The sequence below is a fragment of the Felis catus genome, chromosome C2 (genome assembly GCF_018350175.1).
Source record: "Felis catus isolate Fca126 chromosome C2, F.catus_Fca126_mat1.0, whole genome shotgun sequence".
Lineage (NCBI taxonomy): Eukaryota > Metazoa > Chordata > Mammalia > Carnivora > Felidae > Felis > Felis catus.
Window position 1 is genome coordinate 134,115,970 of NC_058376.1, and position 13,213 is coordinate 134,129,182.

The 13,213-nt window shown below is 37.4% G+C and overlaps 1 protein-coding gene and 1 non-coding gene across 13 annotated transcripts in view; one reads left to right on the forward strand and one right to left on the reverse strand.

Annotated features, from left to right (window-relative positions):
- Window positions 1-13,213, reverse strand: part of TBC1D5 (TBC1 domain family member 5) — a 545,542-nt gene that overhangs the window by 113,358 nt on the left and 418,971 nt on the right. For all 12 annotated transcript variants that reach the window (XM_019810740.3, XM_045037659.1, XM_019810743.3 and 9 more), the window contains one exon: window positions 6,373-6,479. In XM_019810740.3, the coding sequence (XP_019666299.2) occupies window positions 6,373-6,479 (107 nt within the window). The remainder of the gene's footprint in view (window positions 1-6,372; window positions 6,480-13,213) is intronic.
- Window positions 9,042-9,144, forward strand: LOC111556414. Its single transcript, XR_002735896.1, has one exon. It is a non-coding gene; the product is annotated as a U6 spliceosomal RNA (small nuclear RNA).

Consider the following 13,213-nt stretch of genomic DNA (forward strand, 5'->3'; position numbering starts at 1 on the left):
GAAAAAAAACATGTTGGTGGGGGCACTAACAGAGTAAACACAAAAACAAATGATTCTCAAAGAATGGCAGTTTTCAGAGAAATGCTCCAGCTTTTCAGGGGAAAAAAAGGATAAAGAAAACAGAAGTGGCATTCTTTCTGAAGCAGAAAATCAGATTAAAAACTAATACTGGAGGGGAGCCTGGGTGGCTCAGTCGGTTAAGCATCCAACTTCAGCTCAGGTCGTGATCTCATTGTTCGTGAGTTCAAGCCCCACGTTGGGCTCTGTGCTGACAGCTCAGAGTCTGGAGCCTGCTTCGGATTCTGTGTCTCCCTCTCTCTCTGCCCCTTCCCTGCTTGTACTCTGTCTCTCTCTCTCTCTCTCTCTAAAAAATAAATAAACATTAAAAAAATTAAAACAAAAAACCCTAATACTGGAAAATCTGAACAGAACATCTGATGGGAACATCACGAAAAGTAAATAAATAGATACTGTGCATTCTCTTGAAAGCATCAGTATATGTGGTTTTTAGGTTCTTTATTGCTCAGAGGAAAAAAAAATGACAATGCCATTACTGTAATGCACATTTTCCAACACTGCCACTTGACTGGTAGTGAGGCCTGGATCCATTCACCATTTTTCTTTCTTTCTTTTTTTTTTTTTTTTAATTTTTTTTAAACGTTTATTTATTTTTGAGACAGAGAGAGACAGAGCATGAACGGGAGAGGCTCAGAGAGAGGGAGACACAGAATCTGAAACAGGCTTCAGGCTCTGAGCTGTCAGCACAGAGCCTGACGTGGGGCTTGAACTCACAGACCGCGAGATCATGACCTGAGCCGAAGTCGGCCGCTTAACCGACTGAGCCACCCAGGCGCCCCCATTCACCATTTTTCAATTCTGATAGATGACACTGTACCAAAGTCATCTGGTATTTTTAAAAAGTTACATCTACAGTGGAGATTTTTGGAATTAAAAGAGTAAAAACCTATTAGCTGCATAAAATCTGAAATCTGAATAGCCTTTTTATAATTTGAAAAGGCAAAATTTAATGTAACTCCAAATAAAAGCCAAAACAGAATTGGCCAAGCATAACAACATTGTACACTACATTTTTATAGTATGTTTCTGTGTACAAAAGAAAGACTATGAAATTAAATTGTCTTCTTTCTAGCAATCTTCTTCCATAAACAACAACAGTCACTGCTAAAAGGGTTGCTTGCAAACTTACCAGAAATATTTTTGGGGGAATATTCCAGTCTTCAAAACAAACAGTAGCTGTCAAATTCTTACTGCATAATCTAAAATGTTAATCCATGTACTGTATTTCATTTGTAATAAGTCTTTGTGATAAGGTTAACACTTCAACACACAACACAAATAAGAGAGCACCGAAAAATGAAAATTACTTTGCTTATGTTTCCGTATTAGAATTTTATTTGCTAAAGGGTAAAAACAGATTTGCAAAATTCACAGTTAACTTAAAACAATAGTTTTAAACCTTTTATTCCTAGCCCTTACTGCCTTCAGGAAGGAGAGAACATCTGGTTATTTAAGGAACACAATATGTTCACATTTTCTATGACTTTTGTTTCTAATTGGGTTTTTAAATTTTTTTTTGAATTTGAACAACTAGTTAGAACAATGTTTTTTAATCACTTCATATTTTTCAGACTGTCCTCCTTCTATCCCTCTACTCCTTTTAGTGGATTGTTTTTGGAAATCTGCTCAGTGGTTCTAATATGATAAAGACAAGAAAACAGGAACTAGGATCATGGTCAAAAGAGCCAAGTATAGGAACCGTATTTATGGTGAACAGAGTATAGGATGCTATAAACAGCTATTTGACATCTAGTCTCTATATAGTATACATTTAAGAAAATTTCAAATAGTGCTAGGTCCACTTATTTACATGGCAGTTTCATTTATTACAGATGCAAATTAAATGTCTATTACAAATTAAATAATATTTATGACAAATATTAGTAAATAGGATTCTACTATTTTTTTTTTTATTAAATTTTTTTTTTTCAACGTTTATTTATTTTTGGGACAGAGAGACAGAGCATGAACGGGGGAGGGGCAGAGAGAGAGGGAGACACAGAATCGGAAACAGGCTCCAGGCTCTGAGCCATCAGCCCAGAGCCCGACGCGGGGCTCGAACTCACAGACTGCGAGATCGTGACCTGGCTGAAGTCGGACGCTTAACCGACTGCGCCACCCAGGCGCCCCGATTCTACTATTTTTAAAACTGTAGCTCTTGTGTGGAAAGGTGGTTGGAAGACCTGGGTTCAATTGTTGGCTCTGCCACTGACAAGCTGTATTAAATGACTGTCTTAACTTCACCTTGATCCTCAGTTTGTTCATCAACCAAAAGAGGAGCTGGATTAGATCTCTAGGTTCTTTGCAGTTCTGAAATTACGACAGTCTAAGTGAGGTTACTGACTAGATTCTTTGTTACGTCTTTTTTGTTCCATAACATATGAAGGTGGTAATAGGTTTTCAAACAATTCTGACACACAGCAAATCCAGGAACTAGATGCCCTTTACGTTCAGGTTGTAGGGTTCATTAACCATCTTGATAAAAATGGCAGCTGACAAATATACAGTTGGTGATGGCTTCCATGGAATGTGGATATGGGTTCTGGAAATATGCTAGTTGAGTGAGATTCACCTAGATTAGAGTCAGTATGGTACACAGGAAGAGGCTTAGCAAATGAGTCAGAGTTCAATTCTACCATTCTCTCTTTTTTTAAATTTTATTTATTAATCTTGAGAGAGAGAGAGAGAGAGAGAGAGAGAGAGAGAGAGAGAGAACAAGCAAGCACGTACATGAGAGCGAGGAAGGGCAGAGAAAGAGAGAGAATCCCGAGCAGGTTTTGCACTGTCAGCGCAGAGCCCAACCTGACTCAGGGGTCACAAACTGTGAGATCATGAACTAAGCCTAAATCAAGAGTCGGACACTTAACTGACTGAACTACCCAGGCATCCCTACCATTATTTTCTTAATACCAACCACTGCAGGACACAAAGCTAAATGCTAATAAATGAGTCGGATCATAAGAAGGAATAATGGATGCAATAAATAAGCAAATAGCTAAAATACAAGGTGCTTACAGGGACACAAAGGGGAAAACATATCCTATCCGAGCCTGAGAATAGCTTCCTGGAGGAGGCAGAAGGTATGCTGGGAATCTCGGGAGGGGATGGATACATACAAGGGTCATGGAGCCATTCTAGCTAGCTTGAAAGCTTACAAGTTTTCAGCCTGGGGAAAGCCACATACCCTTAATCTGTCTGCACTGAAAAAGAATGAAGAAAGATAACCTGCTTTGCCTACCTCATAGCTTGTTGTAAGGACCAAATTAATAAGCACATTGAAGTGCTTGGGAACCGTGAAGAGTATGATCCTATTATTACAGTTTACAGCCCTATTATTTCAGTCTGTTCAAATGAGAAATCTTTTCACAGTAAAGCCTACATCTGATATAAAACAATTAAAGCTCAGTGTCTTATCCTCTAGTTTCAAAGTGTATTCTCAGTTGAGCAATCTCCACTGGGATTTAGGGAGAGCAGTGGGACAAAGTGCTTTTCTGAAGCTGGCAATGAACTTGGGGGGCTCAGAGTTCCTTGTTTATTTTTATTTTATTGAGTCTGTCAGCAACACTCAACACTACTGTCACAAGGAGCTGGGCTATGGGAAAATGTACTTTCATGCCTCAAATCTCATCCTTCTACTAGTTCGCTTCACAGAGACTCGTGTGGTTATATATTTACTCTGATCTACTTGAACTGGGAATGATTCTAGTATTTCTAAGTGTTTCATTGTTAATAATAAATAGAAAAAATTTAAGCACTCTGATGTCTGGATTTTTAGAGGATATGGGCAGGGTACTAGCATCATCTTTCCCTCTTTTTCTTCCCCCTCAGTGTAAATGGCCGCCTATATTACTTTATAATTGACATTACTACACTGAAAAGTCTGTCCACTTGTGGATATCTGTGCTGTATATAAACTTGCTGTGTTGCATTCTTTTTTTTTTATTTGAACCTCTGTAGCACTGGATTGGATCTTTAAAATATTTTTTTTTACGTTTATTTATTTTGAAAGAGGGGCAGTGAGAGAGGGAGGGAGAGAGAATCCCAAGCAGGCTCCATACTGTCAGTGCAGAGCCCAACGTGGGGCTCGAACTCATGAACTATGAGATTATGACCAGAGCCGAAATCAAGAGTTGCATGCTTAACTGACTGAGCCACCCAGGTGTCCCCTGGATTGGACCTTATTAGATCATTGTAAGTCAGTGCTTTGTGGCCATAGGAGCTCTGGCTGAGTGGGTCATTAGAGATAATTTAATTCAATCCCTATTGGGAAGACCAAGACAGCAAGCACGAATTTCCCCAAATCACAGGGATAGCTGTTGGCAGAGTCAAGATTTGACCCCGTATCCTGATTCCTAATTCAGTCTCCTTGCTCCATAACTAAAATTATCACCTTGCTGGGTTAGCCATGTGAAAGCCCCTTAATACTATACAGCCTTCTTTATCTTTCCTATAGATATCATCATTCTACAAACTTGCTCTCAACAGCCTTTTAAACATGACTCCTTCCTCCTGACCAATTTCTTCTGTCTCAGAAATACCAATTTAAGGTCCTACATTTTTGGCCATTATCTTGATAATGTTTTTACTTAGTAAGACTCTGAATGTACAAGTGGGGAATGGAATACTTACGGTTTTTTTTTTTTAAAGATACTTATGCTATTATTTTTTTCTCTTAATCCTTAGAGAGAATATATTTTAAAGCTTATAGAATTGGCTTCATTATACTCGTATATTATGTATAATACCTTTGAGATAAAAAGTACTCTATTAAAATCACAGATTCCATTAATAACACTGATTGATTTATTGTATAGAATTCTGGAACAAGAAGAGTGGATGATTCATAGCAAGATCAACCATATTTAACTAGGGAAAAATTACTAAGATCAATAGGTTTAGATAACATATTCACTTCTCCCTTCAGTAAAACCAAATAAATCATATAAGTAGAGAATTCAAAGAGTTATTTTAGCAGTGTTTTCCCCACTCTGTATGTTTCTAAGAATTCCTAATGCTGAACTGATAGAGCTTACCTTAAGTTTATAGACCAAAACTCATATACCTCATTGACCAGCAACCTCATTCTTTACTCATTTTATAGATATTTCATAATTATGGGTATTTATATAGAAAAATACGTAAAAATATGGAAATTCTGATTTTATAGTCAGACTCCTGAGCCTTACCAGAAAAAGAAAATATATATATATGTATGCTATCTTAAGTATCAGAGAAATGATGGATTATATTTCTGACACTTAATGAAATTTTGCATAGGAGAAATGATACCAAATTGCATATTTTTATAGAAAAATATATATAGACACAAGAAAATAAAATCTTTTAAATCTATCAAAGGATAAATAGAGGTCATACTCAAATGTTGAAGTCAACAGCCCAGGAGAAAGCAGAAATCCTTTAGAATTAAAATTTACGTTAAACTTGGAGGCCCAAGTCGATCAGACAGAGCTTTGGCAATGGATCCACAGACAGACTGACTCAAAGACAGTTCGACAACTGCCAACATGACTGTTGGGAATTCTGCCAAAGAGCCAAAGGCTGGGATTACCACCCAATGCCTGGCATTCTCATACTCGTGTTTGAAGCTCTCTCTCTGATACTTCATCCAATATTTTTGTTTGGCTCAAAAGCATCAAGGATTCACAGATTTTTTTAGATCATTAAATGTTCTTATTTTCAAGAAATATAACATTAGTTGTAAAAGAGCACACTTTTTCTCTGAAGTGTAAAGAAAATTTTGGTGGCTTGCTTTAAGTTCAAATAGAGAAATCAGCATTAAAGTCTGTTTAAGCCTTTATTTTATTAGGTTACTCTTCACCCAAAAAATACAAAATACATATTCATAATATGGAATGATTTCATTGTATCATAAACTCTTACAGAAATAGTGCTTTCGATAGCTCTAATGAACACATGGCCTCTGAGGCTCTATCTCAGTCCCTGTGAGGAGTACCCATGATAATGAAGTGTGGCTATAAGGAGAAGTAGTTGCTCAACTATTCTTTGAGTTGTGAGGAAGGAGGAGGGCAGAACAACCTTCTGAGGGACAAGAGATAGGTGTTCCAGTTTCTCAGGGCAACGTCCACTTAATTTACCTGCTAAGTTGCTAGCCAGTGAGATACGTGAGTTTTGCCTACAACTCTAGACACATTCTTTCATTAGGCAGTTCCTCTGTCATTAGACAAATTCCCCATTAGCAATTCTTGGAGCTGTACTGAGAAACCAATTTTTCACCCAACTTAAAATTGTGCATACTCTATTTGGAAATCTTACCTTTGGATCTCGAAGGAACAGAGCCTTAAGAATCAGTGAGTGTACATCCCCAATTAGTGGGTAATGCATCAGAAGGCCAAGACAGGTCTGGTAGTTACTAGAGATCACTAAATAGGAGGAAAAAAAAAGTTCAGAAGCAATACTGTTTAAGATGTTTGCATTACTTGAGAGTAAAAAAATAACAACTTAGATTCAAAGAAAGCAAACCAATAACTCAATTAATTTGATAAAAGGAAATGGGGAAAGGGATCTTTACCAAATGGCCTTTGAAGCAGCACACTGTACTGTTAACTGCAATCTAATATCTAGTACTTATCCTCAGGGGGTGTTGGAAGAAGAGCCTCAGATATCGAGATGTGTACGTTTGCAATATAAATAAACTCTTAGAAGCATGCATATTTATTGCCATTTATATGTCTGTGTTTAAATGTCTCTAGTTTTGCTGCTTAGAAATTAGTAACAAAAATCTTATGAATGGGAAAGAACCAGTTTAAAATTATCATAAAATAATATTTACCTTAATTATGTTCCATAAGTTACATATGTTACATTTATTCTTTTATATATGAATATTACATAATTCAAAGTTTTAAAAAATCTAATTTCTTTCAATTATTTTTTTCTAAAGGTAACGAGAAAATTAGGTAGAGTATCTATGCAGCATTTCTTGGAGGAAAAATGTCAAAATCTTCATAGATAAGCCTAACTGTGTTCCTTAGACTGTCATTTAATTTTTTTTCCCAAATCAACCTAATTATGGGCGCAATTATTAAACACATCTTTTCAAGCAGGTCTATGTAAACTACTTCATTTCTTGGCAATCCATCTGCCACTGCTGTCACAGTCTTGCCCATTAATGACGCTTGTTTTGTAAGCCACACTGACTGCCTCCACAGCATTGATTGTGAAGAAACTTTACAGTTACAACTTCCTGTTGTTGCAACTGAATCCTTTTCATTAATCAGAACAAACAGTTGAAAAATATTCCATAGGAAAACAACTGTGATTCAATAGAAACAACATAAATCACAAAATAAACAATTGTTTGTGATCAGAAATACCCTCGATTCTTAGATTTTTTTTTCTTCTTTTGTTGGAAGCAACATTTTTTGCAACAGCTTCTCACCCCCTCCCCCTTCCCATGAACATTATGGGGAAAGGAGACAGGACTGGGCAAAATGAATAATTATAATCTATGTAAGGAACCACTTTATCATCTTCATTTCCGTTGCTGATCTGACAGCTTGTAATTTCATACATCTGCTTTCATTTGTAAAGCACTCACTTATCCTACCCTTTCTGTATCTGTTCAGACTACTCTCTCCTTATTCGTTCATTTTGTCATATTCACATTCAGTTACCTGTTACCCTTTTTTTCTCTAGAATTCAAAAAGCTAGCAGGCTGGGAACAGTATAATGCTTCCATGTAGTTTTTTCTTTGAGATCTAACAAATGAATAAAACTTAGATAATCAATTCATACTTACCCAAATACTATAATGATTATATACTAGTATATAATCACCCGGAAAGAATTTTTGTATATTTTGTAAGAGAGGCAGGAGGGTTTTGTGGGAATGGTTCTGGGCTCGGGACTCAAAGATGTGGGTTTGAATTCTGGGACACCATATGAACCTTTCATAAAGTTGCCTTAAGATTAAAGGACATACTGTATGGCTGATTTATAGCAGCTGCTCAAAACCTGTTGGTAACCTCTCCGAGCTTAAACTCAGTCATTTGGAATACAACTTCCTGTTAAAAAAAATTATCTGCCTGCTTTATTCAATCCAATAGTTATTTGTTGAGTACCTAACCCATGACAAGCCCCATGTTGGGCGGGGAGGCAGAAATAAACAAAACACAGTCCTTACTCTGTAGAAATTAAAGCGAAGAAGGGCAGGTGTGTAACAAGAAGCAGTTATTATTATGACTACCACTAAGATGACAAAAAATTATCGAAGGCTTTCTGAGACCAGGCCCTATGCTAAGAATTTTCCCTACATTATCTCATTTAATTTCTATGACTATCTTCTTATAAGGGTATAGTTATCATCCCTGTTTACAGATGAGAAAACTAATACTTTGAAAGGCTGAATCATTTGCCCAAATCACACAGTGAGTTGGTAGCGGTGCAAGAGAAATTCAGAAATCTAGCTACAGGCTCTGCGCTCTAATACATGGCTTTGTTTTGAAAAGGCAGTTGTTTTAAAATTCAGATGCCATAATGAATGCAATAGTCACCGCAAACAGAAAAGCCAGTTAGTATTACTACCCTTGTTGTAGCAGTTTTAAGCAGCCTGGATGGTCAGCATAACCCTGTCTCTAGAATGGCCTGATATAGACAGGCACTTATTTGGAGGGACAAGGGCAACAGTCCTGTTATTACAACTTGAAAGAACTTTTGAAGCTGTCAGAAGCTGTAAAACACCTAAGGGAAGCCAACTAATGCGTTAATAATATCCTACTTGCAGAGTGAAAGAAGGAGCTAACATTCTTTCTCTCATTTCTCCCTTTCATCCACCCAGACACTGAATGTGATGAACATTTCCTGAGCATCTACTATATCCCGGACACACAGAGACCGCTAGGCACTGGCACTAGGGATATAATTGCAAATGAATCTGAGCTCTGAAGGGTAGCAGAACATGCCAGCTGAAATACTGCTGTAGAGTGCTCACTTCGGCAGTACATGTGCTAAAACTGGAACGATACAGAGTCAGCGTGGTCCCTGAGCAAGGGTGACGTGCAAATTTGTGAAGTGAAATACTGCTATGGGAGTTCAGGACATGCCACCCCCAAATATGTCCCTTTGGTATACTGATTATTTTGAGCTATAGGCACTTGAAAAACAACAAAAACAGAGTGAGGCTTTCTTTGAACTCCCCTTATCTGCCTAAAGATAAATCCTCCAAAAGGAAGTCAATGGTCATAAATTCCCCCAGGACAAACTTTGTCACAAACTCATACCTCTCATCTATTCTTCTAAGGGTCCACTGTCTTTCCTAAAAATCATTTATTTTCCTCTATGAGATCTACATCCTCTCTCCCCTTTCTTTATTAAGACAGTATTTAATCCTAAATTCTAAAGCCGTATCTTTGAGATTTGCTCATTATTCCCTGAGTACCAAATACAAATGAGACACACATTTTTATATACATGTCAATATGTATTAATTATATAATTATAAATATTTTATTAAGATTAAAATAATATTAAAATATATGACTATATAATTAACACATATATAATTATATAATAAGATAGATGTTAATAAACTTCTGTTTTTCTCATTAATATGCTTTTTGTTAAAGAATGCAGCTGAAAACCTAAATGAGCGTAGGTAAAGTTTTACCTCCCCTATAGCCCACTGTCTTCAGATAATACTATATCTATTAATGAAAACTTGTACGTTTAGAGCACTTTTAATTTGCAATTGCATACGCGAAGCGTTAAGTCCATTTTGAATTGCCGTGCCCAATTAAGAGTAGGCAGGAGAGAATAACACAAGCTGGTTTACAAACAAAATAGCAGGGATCTGATCGAATAAGAATTTAGTTTTGATCTTTACAGCAGATTGTTGGTGCACGTGAGGAACTCATCTGCAGTGCTGTTCCTTCTCTAGTGCTTATTCTATCAGAGCAGGGCAGTGACACAGGAAAACAAGTAAAAAGGCTGATTTTTGCTATCTCCCTGCATTTGAAACCAAGTACGTATATGCTTTCAAAACAAAGTACCGAAGCTGCACACCCTGAAGAGCTCACTCGGAGACGATGGACACAAATGTAAGTGGTACCTAGGAAAACAGACTGGATTTGGAATCGGATGATCTAAGTTAGAATCTGGATTAGATCTACTTCAGAATGCTCGCTTACTCCGTGTGTCACCTAGGCAAGGTGCTTAACTTCATGAGCTTTATTTCTCCCATTTATAAAACAGATAATGATGCTTACACTACGCGCAGGGTTCCTATAAGGGTGGCACAGATGCAAGGTAGTGTGTTTCCCATCTTGTTTAATTCTTGCTGAATGGCACTCCCTCCGCACGAAGCAGAGCTGACTTCTCTGTCTCTACCTCTACATGGCACACGACTGTTCTGGAGGTGTCTAAGGGAGCTGGTTTAAATAGTTTCTCCAGTAATAAGAAAACAAAAAAATAATGAAATCAGTAAAGATAATCAGAGGATGATACTGTTTTGAGAAAGCCTAAGGCAATATGGTTAAATAACTTACATATAATTCAAAGTTAACTGTACCTACAAGTGTAAAACTCGCAAATAAAACACTTTATTCTAATTAATTTTATATTTAGATATACTTACTTTCTCAAGTTGACAAAATGGACTGGGAATAACTACCAAAGAACACAAAACTAAATGTAGACTTCCTTTAATTTCTCTACAATTAAAAAAGTAATAGCTATCACTTATTAAGCATCTATAATGTGCCTGGCAACTTGCCATACATTATACAAATATCCTGTGAGTCCTGCTAATCCCTACTAAGGAACCTGTGGTCATCAACTCCACATTGTGGATCAGGAGACAGCAGTGCAGAGAGGATAAACAACACATTCAAGGCCACCGGGCTCCTGAACGGCAGAGACAGCGCTGATTGAACCCAGGTCTGTGTAGCTGACAGCCTCATTCTCCATTGCTATTATCTTACACATTGCTGCACTCCTAGCAGAAAATGTCACGACAGGAGTATCCATGTACAGAGGTCAAGTTCAGACACAGGGCAGATGGCTTCTGAACACCAACTATGTTGTGAGCGACAGAGAAGCCTCAAAGATACACTGAAATAAAGGTCTCCGTATATAAGGGCAAGTATAGTAAATATTTAGAAATAGGCATAATTTTGTAGTTAGCTATAAAGAGGTATATAAATCAAATAATCATGGATTAAATGTAAAATAAAAATAATTAGCTAACAAGAATAACAAAAAAGAAAACCTCAAGGCTTTAAAATAATTTATTCTACCTCTACACTGAAAACAAAGCCAACGTGTATTTTAAGTCTCGCAAGTTACCCGGCATGCAGAAGACAGTCAATAAATGCTATGTGCTCTGAAAAAATACTTGTCGAAGACCTAATACATGAAGGAAAAAAGAAATAATTTTTGCATTTGTTCTCTTCCACTATTTAAAACCCTTACTATTTTGGCTTTCCCAGTTATAAAATGGCAACATATAAGACTGGATTTCAGATGGACCAAAAAACCAGGTTGGGGCAGGGAGTAATCGTGAATAAAATCAACGAAACTGATTCTTTTCAGTCTTGGAGAAAGCCAAATATAAAACAGAGTAATATCCTTCTCCATACAAAGTGACTTTCACCCAGGGTTTATGATCCTCCTAAGACTGTGTCCTTCTGGGTCTTCTTCCCTGGTTGCCGCTGTGACCACTGCCGCCCTTAGCGCCGTCAATCACTGCAACATCCACCCTCAAAACCCAAGATGGACACACACTCTTCTGTAAGCAATGGGATGCTCTTTATTTCTCTAGTAGATTTTGCTCAGAAATATGAGAATTTTAAATTAGATTTTTGGAAAGAGGAGAATCTCAAATTCAGAGTAGCCTACTCTTTAGAAATTTTTATTTTTTTTATTTTTTATTTTTTTAAGAGTTTACTTTTAAGTACTCTCTACACCCAACGTGGGTCTCAAACTCACAACCCCAAGATCAAGAGTTGAATGCTGTACTGACTGAAGCAGCCAAGGCACTCCCAGAAAAAAAAAAAAAACAACTTTAAAAAGTGGTCTTCTTGGGGCGCCTGGGTGGCTCAGTCAGTTAAGTGTCTGACTTTGGCTCAGGTCATGATCTCCTGGTTCGTGGGTTTGAGCTCCGCATCGGGCTCTATGCTGACAGCTCAGCATTTGGATTCCTCTCTGCCCCTCCCTTGCTTGCGCTCTCTCTCTCTCAAAAATAAACATTTAAAAAATAAAAATAAAAAATAAAAGTGCTCCTCTTATTGCTTCACTTTATAACGATTTTTTAAATGTTTATTTTTTGAGAGAGAGAGAGAGAGCGAGCGAGCATGCAAGAGCAGGGAGGGGCAGAGAGAGAGGGAGAGAGAGAATCTCAAGCAGGCTCCTCACTGTCAGCACGGAACTCAATGTGGGGCTCACATCCACGAACTGATCATGACCTGAGCTGAAACCAATAGTCATATGTTCAACTGAGCTACCCAGGCGCTCCAAGCTTAATACGCTTTAAACAGAATTTATTTTAATCAGAGATCAAACAACCTAAGAGATCTCTACTCAAGACTTTATACCTTTCAACATACAGTGTTGTCAAATGAAAGGTAGTAAGTAAACAAGTATCTGAGTAGAGAATTGGCAGTGGGTAGGGTGTGAGTATAGTTATGATACACTGTATTGCTCAGCTGTAATAACATTTGCCTCTGGTTAAAGTTGATTTAACCAAAATTATGGTATAATGTCATAGGGGTAGGGAGATAAGGAATGCATTTGTGATGTGGGGGCTGGCAGGGGTTGGCCTTCAGTGCTAAGGATGAGTTAAAGCTTCATTTTCTTGAATGAGAAGTCAGTAGACAACATTTAAAGTGAGAGTTAGTAACATTAGGATTTTTTTTTTTTTTCTTCACAATATGGAAGGCAAATGTTTTTTTGGTCAACTAAAAGAAAGCACATGGGCCTGGGGACTGGGAGCAAGTGTTAATTTTGTAACCAGCCTTATAGAATGATTTGACTTTTTAAAGTATGTACATGTATAACTTCCATAAAAATCAGACCTCTGTTTAAAACTTCCACAAAGAGGGGCACCTGGCTTACTCAGCTGGTCCAACTCTTGATTTCTGCTCAGGTCATGATCCTGTGG